The sequence below is a fragment of the Sus scrofa genome, chromosome 14, assembly GCF_000003025.6.
Source record: "Sus scrofa isolate TJ Tabasco breed Duroc chromosome 14, Sscrofa11.1, whole genome shotgun sequence".
NCBI lineage: Eukaryota > Metazoa > Chordata > Mammalia > Artiodactyla > Suidae > Sus > Sus scrofa.
Genome location: NC_010456.5, coordinates 117,581,954 through 117,607,323, shown reverse-complemented (window position 1 = coordinate 117,607,323; position 25,370 = coordinate 117,581,954). Strand labels below are relative to the sequence as shown.

General features: G+C 41.9%; 1 protein-coding gene across 1 annotated transcript in view; it reads left to right on the top strand.

Moving 5' to 3' along the window:
* The window catches only part of SORCS1 (sortilin related VPS10 domain containing receptor 1), a 529,669-nt gene that overhangs the window by 402,162 nt on the left and 102,137 nt on the right, over positions 1–25,370 (top strand). Inside the window, 4 exon segments of the mRNA XM_013983712.2 lie at positions 997–1,115; positions 3,583–3,672; positions 12,326–12,505; positions 22,871–23,017. Coding sequence (XP_013839166.2) covers positions 997–1,115; positions 3,583–3,672; positions 12,326–12,505; positions 22,871–23,017 — 536 coding nt within the window.

Genomic DNA, 25,370 nt, shown 5'->3' with positions numbered 1-25,370 from the left:
CAGAAATAAATCATAACCAAGGTGGTTTTTAGATTGTGATAAGTTCCATGATGGACATGAAGAGGATGGAGTGTTATCAAAAGTAATCATGGCAGGCTGAACTCTAGACCTTCTTTGGAAACAACCTGGGGAGAAGCATTTTAGGCAGAGGGCATACAAATGATAAACTTCTGATACGGTAGAAAGTTTGGCCAAATTTCTGAACAAAGTGTAGGTCAGATTAGAAGAATCACAGGGAGAGAAGAGATGAGCTTGAGGGGAGATGGAAGGAGTGGTTGTGGAGGGCTTGAATTTATTCTGAGTGCAAGGAGGCAAAGGGAGTTTTTAGTTAGGAGGTGACATCTGATTAGTAGAGAGGGCAGAATAGCTGTGGGTGAAAAACAGGGACAGCCTCCCTGATACAATATATTTTCAGCAACAGAAATCACATCTATTAAGTTATTACTACTGACGGTTATCACCTGCTGTAATCTCAGGTGAGATGCTAGGTCTTGGTTTACTCATCTATGAAATGAGAGCACCATTTTTGAGTTGGTAATCTCCTCCGTTCTACTTTACTTTCAGTTAGTAGTGGGAGAAAAACCTTGATCATGACATAGAACCTTATTGTTCATAACAACTGCATCGGATGACTGATGACTGCATGGATGTGTGTTGATTTATCAGGAGTCAGAATGTAAAGGTGGACCTCTTAATGAGAAGAAATAACTGTGAAAGCACAAACACTGTTGCCAGTTTGTGAAAATACTTTCACTTAGGTTCGGGAGGAAAAAATGTAACAGGAATTTAGTATTCTAGGATAACAAGAATTGGTAGACATAGTGATGGTGGTGTTGATAACGAGTGAGTAAAATGATAATGATAATGTTAACAATAACAATGACAGTAATGTAGTTAATAAAGAACGTGAGGTTTGTTTGAAGAATTGGAGATGTCCCCTGTGACCCTCATGCTCATGTGTCTTATCACCCTACCCCCATTTTTTTTTTTTTTCAGATTCACAATATCTGACTTGCAGAATGCAGAACTGCACAGAGGCCAACAGAAATAAACCTTTCCCAGGCTACATTGACCCAGACTCTTTGATTGTCCAGGACGATTACGTGTTTGTTCAGGTATGAAAGATCCACTTCCCTGGATTGTCTCAAAGACGTTTTCCTTTCCCTGCTTCTGCTCCTAAGGCAGCCCCCTTTGCCTGCTTACACTTCCTTAAGAACAATAAAGAAAGAAAAAAGCCTTATTTTTTTTAACAAAAGGAACTTTACCAAGTTGAAGCTTGAATCCTAACAGAGTAGTAATTAGTTCCCTGGGGCAGTATTTGGAGGACCCTGTCAGTGGGGGTGCTGGAGACAGTGCCCAGAGTACTCAGCTTTGTCTCTAGATCAGGTGCACTTGCCTTTTTCCCCCTCATCTGTGTTCCAGAGAGGCTCCCTTCAGTCATCAGCAGGAAGGAGCAGAAGAAGGGGGTCTCTTCCTATCAGGAGAGCATTCAGACGATGAATCTCCTCCTAGTACCTGCCTTGAAAATGCAGAAACAGGTGGTGACAAGAAGCTGTGTGGTGGCTGGAGGTGGTGGGAGGCAGAGCCGAGGTGGAGCGTAATCAGCCATTATTGTCAGGCACGACTGTGATTAGGTTGGAGAGAATGTAGACGAAATGTATTCAGACAGGTTTTTTACCTCCAAAGAGAAGCTGTGGGTTCAAGGGTGGTTAGAAGAGAGAAGGAACAAATAAATAGGCTTTGTTTTTTTTTTTTTTTTTCACATCTAGGCTTGTTTGGACAGAACATTTAAAAATTCAGTTATTGCTTTCCATGTTAAAATTGACAAAAGTATATTTGCCAAATAGTGTGTATATATAAATACATATATGGTTTTACTATGAGACATTTAGGCACTATTGTATTTATTTGGACAAGAAATCATAATTCAGAGTATTTAAGCCCATGCATTGGTAAGCAAGTGTTCCAAGTGATTATTATCTGCCTGTGTACATAATTACACACACACACACACACACACACACACACACACACACACACACATCCTTTTCCTTCAGGAAAATGAGTAATGAGCACTCTGATAACTTCAGCATCAAATTATCAAGTGACATTAAAATGGAAAATGGTTACACATATTGTTTTATTTATAATTCATTTCTCTATCAGTCTTGCTTCCAGGGGCTGATCCAATTTTCTAATAACAAGTTTATAATCCACATATATGATTTAGAAAGGCGAATCCATTCTGCATTTAGAGTTTCATATATTTCCTGCCCAGGCCACTAGGAACATGATCCTGTAACCCATCACTAGGACAAAGAGGTGATCTGGCCACATGGTGCTGAAGATGATAACTTTCTAGTCACCTTTTTTATGCATCTGATGAAATTCCCCCAGAGCATTTGTTGACATTCTGAGTACACAAACTCCAGCTGACTTCAAACTCCAGGTGTTTACATGAGTTAAGAGTGACAACATGAACTCACAGAAACTGAGAGTTAGAATGGTGGTTTTCCTTGGCTGGAGGTGTGGGTAGGGAAATGGGAAGCTGTTGGTCAAAGGGCGTACATGTCCCGTTATAAGATGATGAAGTTCTGGGGATGCAGTGTACAGCTTGGTGGCTATACTGCCTTATATGCTTGAAAAGGTATTAAGAGAATAGCTCTGAAATGTTATCCCCAACAACACACACACAGAGACACACAAAAATCTTAAGGGAAAGGATGAAGGTGTTGATTGACCTTATATGTGGTAACTAACCTTATATTTTCACAAAGTATGCCTGTCAGGTCATCCTGTTGTACACTTTAAACTCGCATGTGTAATTTGTTTAGTATCTCGAGAAAGCTGGGAAAAAAGCGTGGCTCCAAGGGAGAGCGAGATTGGCGGTACACCCCTGCCAAGTCACCTGCTGGTGCTTAGCTGAGGTGGAGACCAAGCCGCTACTCACTCTCCCTCAAACCCACAGCTTCTTGGGGCTGGACGCCCTGGACAGACCCAGTGGCTGATGGCTGTGAGGGGTAGCTCACAGTTCTCTTCTGGGAGGCCCCGGGCTAGAATGACTCTGAACCGCACTGGAATGAGTCTGAACCGTGATCCTGGCTTGGCTTTTCGTCTAACTCATTGGCACCACTGCTCTGGGGGCCATGTTCACAGCCAGCAGTGTGACTGCACAGAATTCAGTGCCCATACAGGTTCTGACCTGTATGGTTCGCTTCTGATCTGGCCCGGGTACTCTCAGTCTCAGGGCTAGATTGCTGGGCTGCTGCAGCACATTGATCCAATATACCCTGAGGCTTGTATCACTTTTAAAAAAACAACAAAAATGTTTCCTGGCTCCCCAGCCACAGGGCAAATCGCAGGATTGTATTTTTGTCCACTGGGTTCCGTTTGGGCCTCTAACCAACTCACATACACTGTCTGTTTTAGAAAAGAATGCCAACTCTTTACATGTGCCCACAGCGGTCATTCATGCCCTTGTGTTGGCAGCTACCCACTTGCATTCAGGGACTGGTCTTGTAGGACCTGGAGCTGGAACTGTTGTCAGCAGCTCCTCTTACGACCTTTGTGTTTATGCTCCAGCTGACGTCAGGAGGACGGCCACATTACTACGTGTCCTATCGAAGGAATACCTTTGCCCAGATGAAGCTGCCCAAGTATGCTTTGCCTAAGGTATGGCCTGAATCAGTCTCTCAATTTCAGTATCCACTCTTTTCCCCAAGGACCCTTTCTGTCTCTCAGAGTTATTTATTTCTCTGCATCCCCCATCTCTGATTCTCAAGTTCACTTCTTTTCTTTTTTGCCAATCTCATAACCTTCCCTTCTCTCAGTGGTCCCTCCCTCCTCCATCCCTCCCCCACCCCACCCCCTCTAATCCTTTGGAATTCTTGGTATAGGAGCATCTGAGTAAACAGATAACTGGTTGGCTTTTGCTTTTCCAGTGTATTATTGGTTTTCTAGCAAGACAGAAACTATGCTTTGGCTACACAGTATAGTAGTACAACAGGCAGGATACATTTACATTCCGTTTCTTTGTTTTAATTATGGAGAGGTTGTGCAGCTGTAACTGTCTGACTGTGCTTTCACTCATTGGAACTTATGAGACTGGTTGTCTTTAGGGTTCGGAGACACAGCTAATTTTTTAGACTTTCCCAAAGACACGCTCCTTTGAAAATAGTGGCAGACAAATGTTAAAAGACTTCCAGCTGCAGACGTCCCCAGGCTCGCCAAAAACACTAAACTACGTTAATACAGAGCGCCACCTAGTGGAGTTGAAACTGACTTGGGCGCTCAAAGCTGTGGATTTGAGACCTTGCTGCCACTGTGATGTATTTTAATAAAGTTGCCAGAAATTAACACCTTTTGCCTTTTCTCCCCCTAGCAACAGTCGCTGAATTTCCAGTGTCTTTAGTTTAAATTTTTATTGAAGTGTAGTTGATTTACAATATTATATTCACTTCAGGTGTCCAACATAATGAGTCAGTATTTTTATAGATTATATTACACTTAAAGTCATTACAAAATAATGGCTATGTTTCTCTGTACTGTACAATGTATCCTTGTTGCTTATTTATTTTATACATGGTAGTCCATGTCTTTTATCCTATACCTCTATCTTATCCTCATGTCCCTACCCACTTCCACACCCCACTGGTAGTTTGTTCTCTATCTCTGTGAGTATGTTTCTGCTTTTCTTTTTTGTCTTTTTAGGGCCACACCCATGGCCTATGGAGGTTCCCAGGCTAGGGGTCAAATTGGAGCTGTAGCCGCTGGCCTATACCGTAGCCACAGTAACACCAGACCTGAGCCGTGTCTGCAGCCACAGCTCATGGCAACACTGGATCCTTAACCCACTGAGCAAGGCCAGGGATTGAAACTTCATCCTCATAGATAGTAGTCAGATTTGTTTACTCTGAGCCACAACGGGAACTGTTTCTGTTTGGTTATATGTATTTATTTGTTTTATTTTTTATATCCCACATATACATGATAGCGTAGAGTATTTGACTTTCTCTGTCCTATGTATTTCACTAAACATAATACTCCCTAGATCCATCCATGTTTTCATAAGCGGCAAGATTTCATTCATTTTTATGGCTGAATAATATTCTATTGTGTGTGTGTATCCCACATCTTTGTTATCCATTCATTGGCTGATGGCCACTTAGGTTGCCTACATATCTTGGCAATTGTAAGTGATATTGCTGTGAACATTGCAGTGCATTTATCTTTATGAATTAGTGGGTTTTTGTTTGTTTGTTTTCTTTGGATATATACCTAGCAGTGGAATTCCTGTATCATATGGTTCTGGTTTTAGCATCTTACGGAACTTCCATACTGTTTTCCATAGCGGCTGCACCAGTTTATATTCCCACCAACAGTGTATGAGGGTTCTATTTTCTCTGTATCCTTGCCAGCATTTCTTATTTGTAGACTTTCTGACAACATACATTCTGACAGGTGTGCCTTGATCATAGACAAGGGAGAGGTATGTGGCTGTAAGAACGAGACAGTGTATGTTTAAATATAGTTCTAGCTCAACTTTGAACTCTGGCTGAACAAAGAAAATAAACAATTTTTATGGTGTTTTCATGACTCTTATATTTTTATCCATGACTTTGTAGTATGTTATCTTGGACCAGTGCCAGCTACCTGCCCAGGAAATCTGTGGTTTTATGCACAAGGGCGCTAAACATCCCCTTCCCCTGGAAAGGCAGTAGTATCTGAGTGCTCTGGCTTCTCCAGGCAGAGTCCTCCTTCTTGGCCATCCCTCTGCCCCCTAACTCTATCATAGTGAAAGGTGAGCTGTAAACCTCAGCCCATGAGAGGTAATAACACATTAAATTACGCTATTAACTCCGAGGAAATATATCCATGTGAGTCATTATTATGTTCAGCTGGTAAGAGATTCAGAGATTAATGACAGTGGTAATTGCCCAGAACTTTATGCTGGTGCCTGTTTATGTTTCGGTGGTCCTTGCTCTTGATTTGGCTTAAAATACTTTCTCCAAAGACAAACACAGCATTGGAGTTGTGCCTAGGATAAGAATGGTGTAAAGTCAGTATGTAAAAGGAAAACGGAAGTGTTATGAAAATGACCCTTGGTAATCTTTTAGGAAGGTCCATTGGGCAGTGATCATGTTACCTTGGTAAGTCCAACAGAGGTGTTTGGTTGTGTTTTTCCCTTGAGCACTGAAATAAATTTGCCGCTTCATTGATTGACCAACAAATGAAATAGTTGGCTTGCAAGAATTATACCTTTAAGATTTCTCTTGTGGCTTAGTGGGTAAAGGATCCAGCATTGTCACTATAGCATTGTGGGTTTGAGCCCTGGCCCAGGAATTTCCGCATGCCACTGGTACAACCAAAAAAAGAGAAATATTAACACCTTTAAAAACAATAATTAACTCAATGCAGTGAGATGCTTCTGTTTAAGAGGCATGTAGGAACTGAGAGCCAATCAGGTGACAGATCCAAGTCATTTATCTCATGCCTGCTTAAGCCCAGGAATATGCTTTTTTTTGTTTGTTTGTTTGTCTTTTCTAGGGCTACATCTGCGGTATATGGAGGTTCCCAGGCTAGGGGTCCAATCCAAGCTGTAGCAGCCGGCCTACGCCAGAGCCACCACAACACGGGATCCGAGCCACATCTGTGACCTACACCACAGCCCACGGCAACGCCGGATCCTTAACCCACTGGGCGAGACCAGGGATCGAACCCACAACCTCATGGTTCCTAGTTGGATTCCCTAACCACTGCACCATGACGGGAACTCCGGCATATGCTTTTTGAGTGGAATAAGTTTCAACCAAACATAATGCTATTTGCTACAGAATTGAGGTGAGAATCCAAGTCTCCTGACTCCCAAACTGACATTCCTTCTATTATACTTTTCTACGCTTGAAAAAAATGAGCAGTTCTATTATTAAAAGGGAGCAGCATCACCTCCCCCCCAAATTTTAATATATGAGGGGTATTCAGAGAAGAGTCCCATTGGCCTCATCAACCCCCCAAATGGTAGTTTAAAACCCAGGAATCCTCTTTGACCCCTTTCCTGACATGTTAGGAAACACATACTTCGCATTGCTTGTTCAGAGCCGTAGCGCAGATCACTGTTGACAGTTGCCCCAGTGGCATCTCACCAGTTGGAAAGGAAAAGGTTTTGCTGTGAACCTGAATTGGCTGTCTCTCTCCTCCCCGTCTCTCCCACATGAGTATGTTTCATTATTCTGCCTCATCTGAGTCTGAGGGTAGAATGCAGTGATTGATTTAGTTTTGTCCCCAGAAAAAGAGGAGCCACTACAGCAATTGGTCCAAGCAGGTGTTTATTATTTAAGGCCATGAGAGGCCTCATTACAGCCCCATTACACCTTCGCAGAGATGCCCCAGCTTGGGTGGAGTGATGCCTGGCGAAGGTGCATATATTTCAGAGCCCTCTATCAGAGCAGGGCCTCTGCAGCTGGAAAGGAACAAAGCTTCCTGTCTACCAAAAGAATTGAGACCAACCAGCCCTTTCATGCTCAAGTTTTCTTTAATCATCCCCTTCCATTGTAGCAGCTCTTGAAAGACTGTGGTTGCACTGAATTGTATTCTTTTTAAAAAAAATATATAATGTTAAAGATGACCAGAGAGGGGGATGGGGAGATTTTAATATCACTGTTATCATTAAGATTGGGATCCCCTCCAGACAGGGAGACCCAGTAACAGTTTCCCTCCCTTAACATACTTGGAACACATTCTGAGCTACTCAAGTGAGATAAATGAGGCAATACATGTGAAAGTGCTTAGAGCATTTTGGAGGACAGATACTCTATAAAAGCAAGGTAATATTATTATTAGTATGGATCTAGTTGTCTGTGTTGGAAAAGATCGATGGAAAGTGGGGTGTGGGTGGTGAAAAGACTTCTTGATTCATAGCAAGAGACCCTAATTCCAGACCTCAATCTGTCACTCACCTGCTTTGAACTTTTGGCTGGTTTATCAATTTCTCTTTCTCTGTTCTTTTTTTTTTTTTTTTTTTTCCTTTTTTGCTCATTTGTGTTTTACATTTTTAAAAGACAGAGCTTAGATTCACAGCAGTATCTTCTCAAATGTGTTACTCAATAAAATGCCCTTAGAGATGATTCATGAAAATTTGGTTCTATGATTATAAGTTTAAAAAAAAAAAGTAAATTCCATTCCATACTCCTTGCCTAGAGGCTAACAGAAACCCACCGGTATGTTGAAAGCTCTAGGATGTCCCGTGAGCAATAAAGATATAATAATTAACATTAATCAAAGAATTTTACAAAAGGATCCATTAAAAAATATGTTAAAGGAGCTCTCATTGCAGCTCAGTGGGTTAATAACCCAACTAGTGTCCATGAGGGTGCGGGTTAGATCTCTGGCCTCGATCGGTGGGTTAAGGATCCAGCATTGCTGCAAGCTGTGGCATAGATGAGATTTGGGTATAGTTTATAGTTTTCTCCCCTTAACTTTTTTTTTTGGGGGGGGCACACCCATGAGGTATGGCGTATATAGGCTGCTGGACTACACTCACAGCCACAGCAACATCAGATCCTTATTCCACCGAGCGAGGCCAGGGACCGAACCCACATCCTCATGGATACCAGTCAGGTTTGCTACTGCCGAGCTACAAAAGGAATCCCTCCCTTTCAGTTTATTTTGAAATCATTTTCAAATTACAGAAGAGTTGTGGAGTTCCCATTTTGGCTCAGCAAGTTAAGAAACCTGACATAGTGTCTGTGAGGATGTGGGTTCCATCCCTGGCCTTGGTGAGTGGGTTAAGCATCTGGCATTGCTGTCAGCTGTGGTTGTAGGTTACAGATATGGCTCAGATCCCCCTTTGCTGTGTCTGTGGTGTGGCCTGGCAGCTGCAGCTGCGATTCAACCTTTAGCCTGGAAACTTCCGTATGCTGTGGGTGTGGCCCTAAAAAGCCAAAAAGCCAAAATGCAAAAAAAAAAAAAAAAAAAAAAAAAGACAAAAAACAAAACAAACAAACAACTATTAAAATCCAACGATACTGTTGTCCTATGGAACAGATGTTGGGAAATCCTCTAGATTTCTAAGTTCACTTTTTGGTCCAAAATCTTGTGTCTCAGTATAAGCTTTCAACATAAAGTGCCATTTGGGGGCAATAGCATAGTTTCCTGAAACAGGAGGATATCAGCAAGAAGAAAAAGGACAAATGACATTTAAATAAGTCAAACATTTCAATTAAAATATTTAAGACCAGCATCATTTTTAAACAGTCTATTCAAGGTAGTTAGATTTTATGTATATATGGAGATCTGCCCTTGACTCTTATCTGGCAATGACCATTTTAATCTATTTTTGTTCTGTAACCAGCTCTCCAAGTGACTTAAACATTTGATAACATCTGTGTTTTCCATTCCACGTCTACCAAGCAAGGGTTTGAGTGGGCTGGGATTGTATAGGTGATTTACCCTAGCCCCAGGCTTTATTTGATGAGTTGTCTATTGTGAGCTAGGCATCTGAGGTTCACCAGGACACAGATTTACTCCAAAGGCACAGAGGTAGAAATTAATCATGCAGGGACCAGTTAGGGCTGAAAAATTTTCACTTGAATTCAGGGATGATGCTCCATCCTGCTGACAAGGATGGGCACATGAGTTAAGAGAGTCATTGTTTCAGGGTTCTAAATGCTAGGATGAGAATTTTGATCTTTGTCCCATAAGAAATGGGGAGCCATGGAAGGTTGGGCCCTCAGTGGATGAATGGTCCTTGGGCTAACTTCCACAGCTAATTCCCTCCATTAGAAAGCTACAGAACATTTGGTCAAACCATGTATTGTTAAACATATGAGTTAGCACCCTCGTGTTTGCAGTGAACAGAAAGGCCAAGTCAACCTTGCCTAATCAATAAAGGGATTGAGGGTTTGCTTAACTGAAAAGAGCTAGCAAGTATGGAGGGGTGCTAAGTGCCAGGCACTAGTGTAAGTGCCCAATACTCACTGACTGCTTTAATCCTCACAGCTCCGCAAAGGGAATAGTGTTATCTTTAGTTTGCAGGTGGGAACTAGAGAGACAGTTTCTGAAGCACAAAATTCAGTTCACAAAACTAACTTACAAAGACAGGATTTGAACTCAAGTACTATTACATCGAAGACCATTCTTTTAATCCTTTTGCTATTCTGTCCTAACAAGTTTATAGGTAAGGCAGGCTTCGTAGATATCCACATCCAGTGACTCAAAAAATGTCCCAGAATTTGGACCATCTCTCTCCATCTTTTGAACCTTTTTTTTTTTGGCTCCTCCCATGGCATGTGAAAGTTCCTGGGCCAGGGATAGATAGAACCCAAACCACAGCAGCAATCCAAGCCACTTTAGTGACAACACCGGATCCTTAACCCATTGTGCCACAAGAGAACTCCTTTTGAGCCTATGTTTTTAGGATTGGCTTGTCTTCTACCTCCAAGATATGTTTTCATGTGATCTAGACTTTGTTAATATTCTAACTGCTTGTGAACCAATAAGAACATTTTCTCTCTCTCTAATAATTGCACAGGATGGGAGAAAGTAGCAAAGATTGAGTATGGGGAGGAAATTTGTCTGAGAAGGATAAGGATGTTTTTCAAAGAACGTCAAGCTATAGTTGCCACAAGAAATGTACTTAGGTGTTGGGCAGATGTATGACATGGCCAGCTTTTATACCAAACCTTAGTTTGCATTGTCAACCACCTTGAATTCATGAGAAGGATTCATTTTTGGCCTCCCCACTCTGGACTCTTTCTGTAAAAACATGATCCAGCTCTACAGTATGGAGGCAAGGCCTGAGAGGCGGTCAGGAACATGAAACTTTTGGAAAAGGACTTCTTCCTTTTCAGATCACTTGAGGTCACTCAGATCAAGGCTAAAGAGGAGTGAGAGACTTGTCTATGTCTAAAGCAGAGTTGAAGCTCAATTGCTGATTGATTGATTGAGGACACGTGGGAATATTACAATAGAAATTGAGAAGTTAGGAGGCAGAATTTTCCAGCAGTGGAATTGTTGCCAGGGAAGATTGACAGATCTCCTGAAGCTTTTTGAGGATAGTGGATGGTCTGTCCGGGAAGATCTCGGCACTGAACTACAGAAAGGTTAAGAATCTCTCCAGGTTGTTCTTCTACCTTTAGACTTATATGTAATCCTTTTTTTTTTTAGGTTTGTTTTGGATTGTTCTTTGCTTTTTGGAAGTGATACCAATGTGTACCACTTTGGGTAAAGGGGGGTGGGAGGCTGCAGGGAGCTGGTGTCCCCCTGAGACAGCAGGCCTTTCTCTGTGTCAGCCTGAATGCCTACTCCTCCAAAGTTTTGAATGGCTAGAGAAAAAATTGAGTCCCCACCCTGGGATGTCTATTCCTCTGCCTTGTTTTTAATTGTCTAAGAAAACCAGAGTCCGAAAATATCATCAATTATGCAGACTGACTCTCTCCCTTCTGGTGATTTTTTGTTTGTTTGTTTGTTTGTTGAGTTTGGCCTCACTGGCAGCTTGTGGAAGTTCCTGGGCCAGGGATCAAGCTTGTGCTGCAGCAAGGACCCAAGCCACTGCAGTGACGATGCTGGGTACTGAACTAGCTGTGGCACAGGCAACTCTTGGTTTTCCCCTCTTGTATTTAAGGTTTCCTGATAAACTTCTCAGAGCTGAATTTTAGATAAGCTAAGTCCTTGAACATGCCTTAACCTGAAGATGAGGGCTCTGGGGTTCTCAGGTGAGCATTCTTCCTCTGGGGCTTCTGGATGTGGCTAAGCCTGCACGCAGTGCTTCTTAATCTTTAATATGCATCTTAATCATCCCTGGATCATATTGAAATACAGATTTCTATTCAATAAGTGAGGCCCCATGCTCTGTGTGTCTGAGAAACCTGCAGGGGATGGGCATGCTGCAGGTCCATGGACCACTCTGAGAGGCTCAAGGCTTGTCCGTGTTCTCTCTGCCCCTCATATTCACCCCTCATATGCCTTCTGAGCCTTCCCCATGTTTGTGCTTGGCAAATACATCTGGATACCTGATTCTCCAAAGTCATATGTATTTGAGAAATTATTCTTCAAATTATCTAATGAGGTAATTAAATTATAACTGAGCTATCAAGCATCACTGTGTCCTTTTTTCTGATGACCTTACTGCCTAACCTCATAACAACAAAGGAAATATATGGCTGCCGTGTAACTTGTTATCATCGCACAAGGAAAATCTATGTCCTCCCTTGCAGTGCCTACACCCTTATTCTGGTGTTCCTCGTCAGATTCCACATTCTGGGGATGTGTGTCAAGTGCACTTAAAAAAACCTCTTCTTCCTCTTTCCTTCCCTGTGTCTTTCCTCAGGACATGCACGTCATCAGCACTGATGAGAACCAAGTGTTTGCAGCCGTCCAAGAATGGAACCAAAATGACACATACAACCTCTACATCTCAGATACCAGAGGTGTCTACTTCACCCTGGCCTTGGAGAATGTCCAGAGCAGTAGAGGCCCTGAGGGCAATGTCATGATTGACCTCTATGAGGTATGTCACAAGGCACGTGTGGTTGTGGGTCACTGCAGGGCCTGGACTGGTGGGTGAAGGCCCAGGTCGGCTGTTTCCTCAATCACTTTAATTATTAGTTCATTATGTGGCTTATTCCATTTGGCAGAGGTGGGGAGTTGCCGAATATTTTTATTGGTTAAGTGGCAATCTGCAAAACAGCTCTGGGAGGGCTTCTTTGTTGACCAAGTCCAAGGCCATGAAGCCCCAAAAGACTTGGAAAGTGTCTGGGGAAGCAGTCAGTTAAAGGATTTGAACAAGAGTGACCCTAGTGTGAAATTCGAAAATAGTCTTGAACGGGCAGTAGGGTGTTGGGGTGGGGCAAGGAGGTAACAGGCATGGGCAGTGCTCCCTAAGTCTCTCTGAAGAAAGACCTGAGCGCACGTCTTTGCATTGCATCAGAAGACACTGCCTTGGACTTGAAGACCTTTCTGACTACCTACCTTCTACTGGCTAATTGCCCGCCCCTCAGAGGGCCACTGAGTGAAATAAGATCCATAAGTCTTTTTTTCCTAAGAGGGGAGAAGGGAGGAGAAACAAAAAGCAGTTTACCAGGTTTCCCTAGGGGAACTCTGATTCTTTGTTTCTCAGAATGACCAAGGTTCAAGATAAAATGGGAGTTTGTGGTTAGTAGATGCAAACTATTACATTTAGAATGGATTAGTGGAGTTACCATTGTGGCTCAGCAGTTAAAGAACCTGACTATTATCCATGAGGATGTGGGTTTAATCCCCGGCCCTGCTCAGTGAGTTAAGGAAATGGTGTTGCCTTGAGCTGCCAGATTGGCTTGGATCTGCCTGTGGTACAGGCCAGCAGCTGCAGCTCCAAATCACCCTGTAGGCTGGGAACTTCCATATGCCCTGGGTGTGGCTCTAAAACAAAAGCAGGGGGGAAAAAAAAAAAGAAACCAATTTCACTTAAAAAATTTAAACCTATCATTGGAACTCCTTTCAGTACTCTCCATTCCTTCATCTTTAGGTGTTCTTGGGAATTCTGTTCTAGTACCTGAAGGTCTCTGTCTGTATAAAAGCCTGTTAACAAAACTGTGTGCCCAACTCAGAGCTCCAGTATTTGTAATGAAAATTATAGGAGGCAAGCATAAGACACAGTTTGTGCGTATATATTTAGAAAAATACACTGTGAACTATTTTATGCATTCGCAAGTTTCTTCCACTTCATTTCCTGCCCATGTTCTAGATAAATATAGTATCATATATCTCAGCCTCAAACTGAACATGTATTCTGGAAAACATTTACATATTCTAGTGATTTACTTTCAAATTCATGTTGTAAACATTGTGATTTAGGGTATAACTTTTGGAGTCAAGGTTGGCTGGGTTTAAATCCTGGCCATACCGCATGTATATATTCTTGAGATAAACCAGGAATGTCTGAGCCTCAGTGACCTTGTTTAAAAGAAGGAGAAAAACGTGGTACCTCCTTTACAGGATTTCTCTGAGGATTAGATAAGGTAATCTTAAAGTACCATGAACAGTGCCTGAAATATAGCAAGACTTAACAAATTATACATTAATATTATGTTCCAGTGAGTTTAAGCTCCAATACAATGTTTTGGTCTTGTATTCTTAAAATCTACCGACATTGTTTAAATGTCCAACACATTTCCACTGTTTTGGAACTCTCCTCCATCCCATATTGCAATTAGCATGGCCATATGACATCCTTTATCACCAGCTAGTTGTCGTCTTATAAACAAATGTAAATTACCACATTTCTTTCCTCTTTTGTAAATGTCTTATAAACATTTAAACTTTCAGGGTATTTTGTGGAAATGCCATGCATTTTCTTGCCTTGATCCTGTATTTACAATGGAAATACCTTGCTTTGAGAGTATAAAGTCACATCCTCTCTTCCAGATTGATCACCTGGTTTGCTTCCCTGGCCTCAACTTTCTCCTTGCTCTCCTGAAAACGTTTTCTGATTTTCAGGCTGCATTTTTCCTTCTGGATTATCTTCTCCCATCTTTTCAAGTCAATGTGGAATAGTTTCTCTGGATAGTTTTGTTTTTTGCCAAAATAGAGACTATTTTAATTAGTCCCTTGGTGAATGGAAAGGATGGCAGATTTGAACATGAGTGACTTTGGCAGGTCCGATTATTTTCAACTGTTTCCCTGCATGATTTTCTGCATTCGAAAATCACTAACAGATAGGGAATCAGAGGAAACAATGACCTCTGGCCACTGAAAACCCTTTTTGGGTAATCTTTATGTTTTCCCTTTGTGTGACTATCTGTGGGGAAACTGCTGGCTCTTCTTACCATCCCTTTGAGCAGCAGCGTGACTACATTATGTAAAGGAGTTCTGCATCCTGGGGCCGGGAAGAAGAGTCTTTGTTTTATTAGCCTGACAGTTCACAGCAACTTGAATTGAAATTGATGTGATTAGAATGGCGGGTGCCGTATCTGCTGATTACCTAGATAGAAAGAATATTGGCTGACACAGAACCTGGCACAAATGTTCCTTAAATCGGATTGTTCTGCCTCGCAGGAAGCTGAAAACCATCCAGTATGAATTTCCCAGTAGAATTTCAATGAATGATGAGTGGTTAGAGATAAATGAAAAGTAAGAAAATCCATGAGTGAATTAATAACAACGAGAGATGAGCAGTATACAAGGTGGGGGTGGCAGATGGACCGTATGAAGTGCGTGTCTGCTCACACGTGGAGGTGACAGAGGAGGATGGCGTGTGCTCTTTGCTCCTATGCTTCTACATGCTGATTACCTACTGTTCTTATGTCCTCTTTAAATGATGTCGTGGAGGCACACTGTGTAGTGTATGACTGTATGATGAGTCTGTGTGTCAGGAACATGTACTGTTGATGAGTCTTTGTGTGAAGTGCAGAGGGAGGCACAGTTCTCACTGAAATCAGTCATTTCATTCACTCACACCTTGGAACCTTACAACTGTCATGGGTGGTCTCTACAGCAGAACTATATATGTGTCTGATGAGATGGGGAAATGTTGGTGCAAGAGTGCTGAAGGCCATCGTACGTGGTATAGTTATTGAAATATCAGAATTTCCCTTAGTGTAAGTTGGCCATTGAACATCGACCCCATTCAAAAGAGTAAGACAGGAGCCAGGAAAGTTGGCTATAGCGCAGAACTGTTAGATAATTATTTTTGTTGATGAAAGGTCATAATAAGTAGATAATTTGTGGGATATCATTATGTGCCAGGCACCTTATAAAGAACCTTTCATAATTATTCAATCTACATTCAGTTTATGACACAGATTTTAATCATTTCCATGTATAAGTAAATGGAGGCAGATAGAATGAAATTGTTTTTACAGATTGCAGAGCTAGGAAGTACCAGAATTAGGATGAAACTATTGCATGTCCCTGGGAAAGATCAGTATATATATTTTCTTTTTTGGGGGGACGTTGCCACACCCTCAGCATATGGGGTCAAATCAGAGCTACGGCTGCCAGCCTATGCCTCAGCCATAGCAATGCAGGATCTGAGACACGTAGTGACCTATACCGTTGCTCATGGCAATGCTAGATCACCAACCCACTGAGCGAGGCCAGGGATCAAACCTGAATCCTCATGGATACTAGTTGGCTAGCTTCCTCTGTGTCACAACAGAACCCCTATTCAGGCTTATATTTGATTGTAGCTGAGTAATAACGCTAAGGTAGAAGCCCAGTAAAGAGCAGAATAAATATCAGACTTTATCAAGCAATAAGAGAAAAGAGACAAGAAGAAGAAAATGATCTGGGGAAAGCCAACAGAAACATAATCAGCAGAGGACCTATTCACCATCCCCTGAACCAAATCCCGAGCCTGCAGTTACAGGTAAATTCAAGCTGTCTTATCCTGGGGCTCCCAGTTTTGTCTGGTGGATGTTTTTGTGCAAGAAAATCCTAGAAACAAGTGTCCTAAAATCCTGTCATTCCTGAATAGCACAAATTCCCTGGTGGCACCATGTGGGATGGGTCACAGAAGAGAGCATGCCTGATGGTAGCCAGAGCAAAAGAGATGTGATGTGTGTGTCTGAGACATGTGAGTCCTAGTGTGTTTGTCTGGTATGGGTGATGAGAGGTGTCTGACAGCTTTGGACAATACTGTCTCCTCTGGGAAGGGAATATTAATTAATGATGATGAAGAGCGCTTCAGTTTAATGGACAATGACAGTTCACCCCAGCCAGGCAGAAAGTGTTGTGTTGGGAATGAAGCCACCTGGGTGACAACTTCAGAATGCACAGAATGCATGCACTCACGAATGAGGCACAGTGGGCATCGTGAAAGAGAATCAATGACCAGTTCATGTTCTGTTGCACACGTAGTGTCTTCTGTAGGTTTTGTTGTTGTTTTGGTTGCTTGTTTATTTTCTTTTTTTGCTTTTTAGGACCTCACCCACGGCAAATGGAAGTTCCCAGGCTAGGGGTCAAATCAGAGCTGCAGCTGCTGGCCTGTACCACAGCCATAGCAATGTGGATCCGAGCCACATCTGCAACTTACACTACAGCTCACAGCAATGCCGGATCCTTAACCCACTGCGCAAGGCCAGGGATTGAACCCATGTCCTCATGGATATTAGTCAGGTTTGTTACCACTGAGCCACAGGAGGAACTTTATGGTTTCTGTATGTTATGAGTACATTTTCTTTAAAAAAGAAAGCTTCATGGTTCTGATAATGATAATGTAGCTTACCGCTCCTTACAATGCAGCCTAAGAGGTAGGGAAGGAAAATGCTCTTCCATCCAGGACATATTTATTACAGCACATAGAATGGACCACCTAATTATTTAAGACGACGTTCTCCCTGGGTAGGCAAGTGCTGACTGACAAAAGCAACAAGGAGGGAAAGAACACTTAGACTTTCTTGGCAGTGGTTTCCCTGATGGCCGAGGCACCCTTGGCCCTTGCTGAGTATGATCTCTCCTGGCTGAGATCCTCTCTTTAGAACAGATTTCCTCCTGTTTCCAAAGCCCCAAGAAATCATGGTTACGGATAGGTTCTCTTTCTTGCCATAGTTGTTGATTCATCTTTTTTTAAATTCTCTTCAGATTTTGACACTTCAGGTTTGTAATTAAAGTCTGAGGCAGAGAGGGTGGGAGGAGTCAGCCTGATCAGTACCAGAGACAGAAATAAGTGAAAACTCCTGTGCAAGGCAGGGTCTTCCCGAGGTAGCCTCCACGTGGAACCTCTGAACGATTGGGACAGGAGAGCTCCCTCTAGGGGTGGATAGTTAAAAAAACAAGGGAAGTATCTGGGGTTCTTTCTTTAAATCACCAAAGAAACCCAACTCTCAGCACCTATCATATCCTAACACTCAGAAAAAAAAAAAAAAAAAAAAAAAAGAAAAAAGTCATCTGTTGAGTGAACGTGTAATTACTTAGACATTCCAGGTGCCATATTCCCAGTACTTAGAAGAATGCATGACATGTGACAAAGGTTCAAAAAGTATTAATTGAACAATTATTGAGTGCATGTACTGAAGAGTAAATAAAAGGTAGCCTCCTGTAAGTATATTATCCAGATGTGATATTTTGTTCAAGATACTCTAGAATGAGGGAGAAATTTGAAGAAATAGCACTGCCAAAGTGCATGGACTCTGAGTTAGACTAATGTGGAGTCTAGTCCTAAGATTCTATCAGGAATGACCTCAGGCAGATGACTGACCACATTCAGACTTTGGTTCTTGCATGTATGAGATACGAATGCAGTGAGTCTACCTAGAATGCACTGAGAGATTGATGTGCTCACATTACAAAGCCATTCCTGTAGTGCCTGACATTTCTTATGAACTCAATAAGTTGGGGGCACTGTTATTGTTGTTCTGTATCTTCTAAGGCAGAATTCTTACTACCTGTATTATTATAAACAAAATAGGACTTCTTGTACAAAGTGACTTTTTTTTTTTTTTTTTTTTTTTTTGCTTTTTAGGGCCTCACCTGCAGCATATGGAGGTTCCCAGGCTAGGGATCTAATTGGAGCCACAGCTGCTGGCCTGCATCACAACCACAGCAACACCATATCTGAGCCACGTCTGTGACCTACACCACAGCTCATGGCAATGCCAGATCCTTAACCCACTGAGCAAGGCCAGGGATCAAACCTGAAACCTCATGGTTTCTAGTCAGATTTGCTTCTGCTGTGCCACGACAGGAACTCTTTTTTTTTTTTCCCTAAGTGACTTTTCAATTGTTAATTTTAATGAAGGAACAGGGTGGCTTGAATGATAATCCAAAAGTTATACTGGAGTGAGAGACCGTGGTGTGAGGAAGGACAGAAGATGCTATAGAATTAACATGTGGTAAGGAATATAAGGAGTCCCAGATAAGTTTCTAGGAAGACGGATACACTTGAGAAGTTGTTTAGAGCCAAGATGTATATATCATGTATGTGAGAGACACATTGGAGGACAGGGATGAAGAGTTGGGGAAATTCAGAATGAAAAAGAGGTCCTCGTTTCTGGATAAAGTCTCACTGAGCTGGGCCTTGAAGATGGATAAGTCGAGACCTGTAAGGATGCTACCAAGAGAAGTGAGGGAGCGCCTACGTGATCAAAGAAAGTAAGAGGAGGGAAGGTAACACATTGAGGTTATTATCTTTGGGCATGGTCAGAGTTCTGATACGCTTTGTTTGGGGTTGAAATTTGAGCTATAACACTTCAGATTTAAAAATCTAATTAGGGGAGTTACCATCATGGCTCTGTGGTAATGAACTCAACTAGTATCCATGAGGACATGACTGATCCCTGACCTCACTCAGTGGGTTAAGAATCCTGCATTGCCATAACCTGCAGCTTAGGTCACAGTTGTGGCTTGGATTCTCCGTGGCTGTGGCTGTGGCATAGGCCAGCAGTTGCAGCTCTGATTTGACCTCTAGCCTGGAAACTTCCATGTGCCACAGATGTGGCCCTAAAAAGGAAAGACAAAACAAAACAAACAAAAAACAAAACAAACTAATCAAATGGTATTTTGGCTTCTTTTTTAAAGAAAAAGAAAGACTTACTAGTTACCTTGAAGATTCTGGCATCAAATTCCCCCCATATGAGAGGGAAAGAAGGAAAAGTGGCTTCTCAATACCCTTGGCATCTTTGTGCAGGATTCAGAAAGTAGAAAAGGTAACAACAGGTCTTTCCTTGAAGGAAGACAAACTCCCAGTGGTGAGGTGTATCACCCCGCTAGGAATACTGTCCTCAGAACCCTGTGTCTGTGTGAAGGCATGACTTCCAGTGGTCTGGAATACTGGTTTCCCATCCTTTCCCACCACAGCCTCACCCCAGTCCCCAAACAGGCACAGACGATGGATGCAGAGAGGATTGTCTGGTTACGAAATCATGTCCCCTCATCCTCAGCTGAAGCCCAGACCTTACACACCCACACCCACATTAATACACATGCACATACATGTTCACAGAAATGCACCCATCAGCACACCAGTTCACACACATTCCACCTTTTGGGCAATAGTACTGTTTCTTTGATATCCAAAGTCCTGTAGGAAGAGGGTAGTGGTTCCAAGAACTATATGATGAAATCTCAAAAAGAGCCATAGAGGAAGGTGCCTCATGCAAAGGGGTGCATGGAGACACACAGAAAGGTGGGCTTCTCAGGCTCAGGGTAAAAGGAACAACGAACAGTGCAAAAACCTAAGAGCAGGCAGGAGTGACCATCCGTGCAGATCAGACCACAAAAGCCAAAAATAAATAAATAAGAAGACCCAGGATTTTCACAGATTAAATGCCTTGGCTGCAAGAGAAAAAGAAGCAGACCCTCTCCAGCTTCATTCGCACATTCCCTCCGCTTTCTTTGCCAAGTTTTTATTCCTGAAGATAAACCTGAAGGCCAGGCTGCCAGAGATGAATTACAAAGCACAGGCCTTTCTGCTCAAGTGGCCTTTGGTAATGTCAGGCCGTGGGGGGCCAATAAGGTCACTGAATCTGCAAATCAAATGAACCAGCTTCTAAACAGGCATAATAACCCTGTTCTGACCCTGGGTCAAAGGAGGGAGAGGGCAGGGAGGGAAATGGGCAAGGGAACGACCAGGACAGGTGATATTTTTCTCCCTTCTCTACGGATTGTAAGCATCTGGCGTGCTGCATGGTTAAGACAGTGCTGTTTCTCATGGCTGAGCCTGCTCTGGAGGGAAGACAGGTATGGCTGTGAGAAAATTCTGATTTATGAAATTTAATTTTTTATTAGAGTATAGTTTGATTTACAGGGTTTTCTCAATTTCTGCTGTACAGCATAGTGACCCAGTCAATACCTATACATTCGTTCATATACTGTATAGTCATACCTGTATATTCTTTTTCTCATATTATCTTCCGTCATGGTCTATCCCAAGAGACTGGATGTAGCTCCGTGTGTTATACAGTCAGACCCCATTGCTTACCCATTCTAAATGTAATTTAATCTTTAAGGAATTGGCAGTTGAGTCATAGAACTATGTAACAGCTTCTCCAACATATGCAAAACCAACATGGGGTTCCCTGGTGGGTGTTCCTTAGGGAGCTGGTATAGTGAATAACTAAATATTATTTTTAATTAACATAGTATTGTTGGGGGGTAGAGTACTCCTGGAAATTATGTCCTCACATTCATCAAGGATCTACAATGTATAAGAAAGTATGCTGTCTATTGCTGCTGACCCCAAATGAGACTGTTTTCCCAAGTAGTTTCAAAGTATTCCTCCCAGCGACTCATTTATACACCATTTATTTGCTTAACAAACTTATTGTTCCAAAAGAGTTGGCCCACCTCTAAATGTTGCCAGATGCTAAATCAGCAGGTACGAACTAGTGAGGTTTGACTATGTCGAAAGCAAAGGCACAACATGAGTGTTCTATCGATTGGAACCCAACCTCTTTGAATTGACAAATCCAGAGTGTATTTGTTGAGAAAAATGTTGAGAGTCAAACAGATATAGGTCTGAACCTCAACTCCCTGGATTAAGCAATTCAATTTTGTTTATACCTCGCTCTCATCATCCATAGAATCATGATAATAACTTTTATGCTGTTTATAGTGAACTTTGGCCGTTTTGTACGTAAAGTATTAGTCACAGTGGTTCAGATTGGCAAGAAGTGATACTACTGTTTCATTCTTCTGCTTAAAATTATAATATAAGGGGCCTAAGTTACGTTAAATGGGTTCAAATATGCTTGATAGCTTATTTGCTTACTCTCCTGTCTGTGTGCCACAAAGCTACTTAATCTAACTTTCTGTTATCTCATCCTCAAAGGAGGCTGATGGTAACTGTATCTCCTAGTGTTTTTTCTTGGTTGGTTGTTTGTTTTTGGTGAGCATTAAATGAGATGACCTTTGCATAGTGTTGAAATGTCTTAGTCAACACATTTCAGACCTTTCTCTCCCTGCCTTCATCTTTTCCAGGATTGTCATAATTGCAAGCAGATTCAAATATGTATGAATTGGTTTCATAAGTTCTAAAACACATGAAAAATATGACACGCAATTAATGATGTGTTACTACACAGCTTTGGCAACTTATCAATTGTTACCTCGTCCCTAACATATAGAAGAGAGAAGGCAATCATATTTTCAGAGCCAAATAATTAATAAGGACTATTTATAATGAGAACAATAGTGTCATACAAATGGCTGAGGGATTGCTTGAAAGTTTAGAAAAACTACTACTTCTTCAAGTTCAAAAGCCGTTCTCTTTTGTTCAGTGTACTTTGGTAGCTTAATAGAGAGATCTTTTACAGAAAAAAAAAGGAATAGTAAGTGGATCATGAGCTTTAACGGAGCTCTTTCTATTGCCCAAGACTATAGATTGCACAGTGATTTAGTCACTAAAGACAGGGGCTGTGAACCCACAGAGCTCTGGGTCAAAATCTCTGGTCCACTACCTACTGTCTATATGACCTTCAGCAGTGTGACATTGGGCAAGTCAGTTTACTTGAGTGAGCCTCAGTGTCCTCATTTGCACAATAGAATAAGTGATACTTACCCAAAAGTACTGTTACAAGGATTAAATTAGATATCATATTTAAGATCCTGGGTGTTACGCCTAAAATAAAAGAAAAGTATCCCCCATTTATTTATCATTTGCCAAGCATAAAACCAATGGCATCAGAGTTTATCTCTAGGCAACTGCAAGGTACTACTAGCCTACCTTAGGGAAATAAGACACCTCTATCAAACTTGGATTAGGATCCCCCCACCATAGGGGCATGGGTCTATTTCATTCTGTCCTACAACCCAGAGAGTCATTATACACCTTTCCCATCTTTCCTCCAAGACAATTGCTCACAGCTGGATTTTTTTTTTGTCTTTTTTTTTTTTTAAGTAAAACAAATATATTTCTTCTCAAATGGATGTACTTTTCAGCCATGTCAATTTTTCCCAGGTAGCAGGGATAAAGGGAATGTTCTTGGCTAACAAGAAGATTGACAACCAAGTGAAGACTTTCATCACGTACAACAAAGGCAGAGACTGGCGTTTGCTGCAGGCACCAGACACGGACCTCAGGGGGGACCCTGTGCACTGCTTGCTGGTGAGTCTTCATATTGGGGTGAAATGCCCCACACACTGAGGGCTGGAGAAGGAGGTTAAACACTCAGATGAACGTGGTTCCATGGTTTCTTGCTCAACTGATGATCAGAAGGATTCAGGGAAGGTCCTGAAGGCAGTGTGTAGAAGAGCCACAGATCTGCCTTTTGTGATGGACCAAAGCAATAAGAAAACATGAGTAAGTTTCTTGCTCACTTCCAAAGATGTTCAGTTTCTGCCCCATCTGATGAAGACCTCAAATTGTAGTGTAAGGGAAAAAATGATAGTTTCCATCTATGGTGAGGAAATGGACCCTTACTTTCCCGTGAGTGATCTGTTGTGAAGCTAGTGATACACAAACACAGCTGTAGAATTGATAAATGGAATTATGTAGATTTACTTTCCAGATGAGATGTTGATTCATATTTTCAGAGGAATTTATGCCTCAAAGGTGATTTAAATCCTTTATACTCTTTATAAGTTTGTTTTTGTTTGTTTGTTTGTTTGTTTTTAGGGCTGCAGCCAAGGCATATGGAGGTTCCCAGGCTAGGGATTGAATCGGAGCTGTAGCCGCTGGCCTACACCACAGCAACACAGATCCTCAACCCAGTGAGTGAAGCCAGGGATTGAACCTGCATCCTCATGGATGCTAGTCAGATTCATTTCCACTGAGCCATGACAGGAACTCCCCCTTTATACTCTTTATAATATGGTCCATTCATTTGTGTCATTGTAGAAAGCTGGTGTTGGCAAACTGTGGCCTGTGGGGCAAATCTGGCCCACCTCTTGTTTTTTAAATAAAGTTTCATTGGAACATACTCATGCTTATTCATTTATATATTGCTGATGGCTGCTTTTGCTCTATAGTGGCAAGAACTGAGTGGTCATGACAGGAACCGTATAGGTCTTCAAGCCTAAGATGTTTGTTATATGGCCCTTAGCAACAAAAGTTTGTTGACCCTTGCTTTGAAGTTTGGCTTTTTAAAAATTACCAGATGAATTTATTTATATATCTGGTTATATGATGGTATCCAAGAGAGGAATCAAAAGTGGTTTCTGCCTTCAAGGTGCTTATTGTCTACTTGGGAGGGAATACATCAATGAGTGAATGATTACAAGGTCACACCTCACTCCTTTTAATAGTTTTGTTGCCTGCCCTGTACTTGACATCTGAATAGACACTGAGTGAATGAAGATGGAGGGGAGGAAGAGATTGATTGTAAAGCAAAGTATCATTAAATGCTAATGTCTATAAAACAGTTCCAAAGTTTTATTTCATTTCATAAAATGAAAAGATTAGTCTGTATAGCGGAGGAGAGACCTCATAGTTTAAGTAAGAAGGGCTTGATACACATCAGTATCGATACCCATCATACAGCCCCAACTTGAGTATTACCCATACTCCGTGCCCTTCCTCTGGTCCCATGAATTTTGAGTAGTCACTTTGCAGGTTCATTTCCTACAGCTGTAGACAGGTCACCCTCCTAGATGAGAAGATGCCAGCATCCATAGCTTGACCTTATTGGTTGCAGAGGATATCATGGTTGTCACCATGCATCAGGGAAGCAGTCTGAAATTCAGCTTCCCACTCACCTTCTATCCTTATTATTGGCAACTTCTGGGGGGTGGGAGGGGAATAGGGGGCAGTGGGAAGCCAGTTGTTACAGTAAGGGCACAACGCCAATTACAGAGTAAGTAAGTGTAACAGTTAGTTATTGAATGCCTACTCTATGCAAGACATGCTTCAATAGCATTTTAAAAACAACCCCCCCCCCGCTTCCTTGCTCAGCTCTTCCAAGTTGGAACAATGTGATATTTAGCCAAAGATGCCCAGCAGGTACTGTGCCTTAATGTGATCCTCCATCCCAGCATGCTTTTTGGTGATTGAATGTTCATGAGAGAGAATTAATTGTATCACATGAAGAAGCTTTCCTGGGTGCTCTGGCATCATAAATGGGCCATTAGAAATGCCTCTTAAATGAAGCACTTAGCACCCTGCTCTATCCCCAGCTCAGTGTTAGGAAGTTTTACTGCTGTGCCTCCAAACTCTAAATGCAGTATCAGCATCTCCCTATCTCCACTGTGACCATCCTAACACAAGCCATCATCCTTCCTCATTTCTCCTACAGTGACCCCTGTTCCTCCTTCCTCTACCTGCCAGTCTCTTCTCCACATAGCAGCCAATGCAACCTTTTTTTTTAAATCCAACTTTATTGAGTTGAAACATGAATACATAAATTTTCCCATTTTAAGAGTACAGTGATAAATCTTGACAAATGTGTAGACTCATATAACCACTTTGCACAGTCAGGATTGAATCTTTTCATCACCCTAAAAAATTGCTCTGTGCCTCTTTG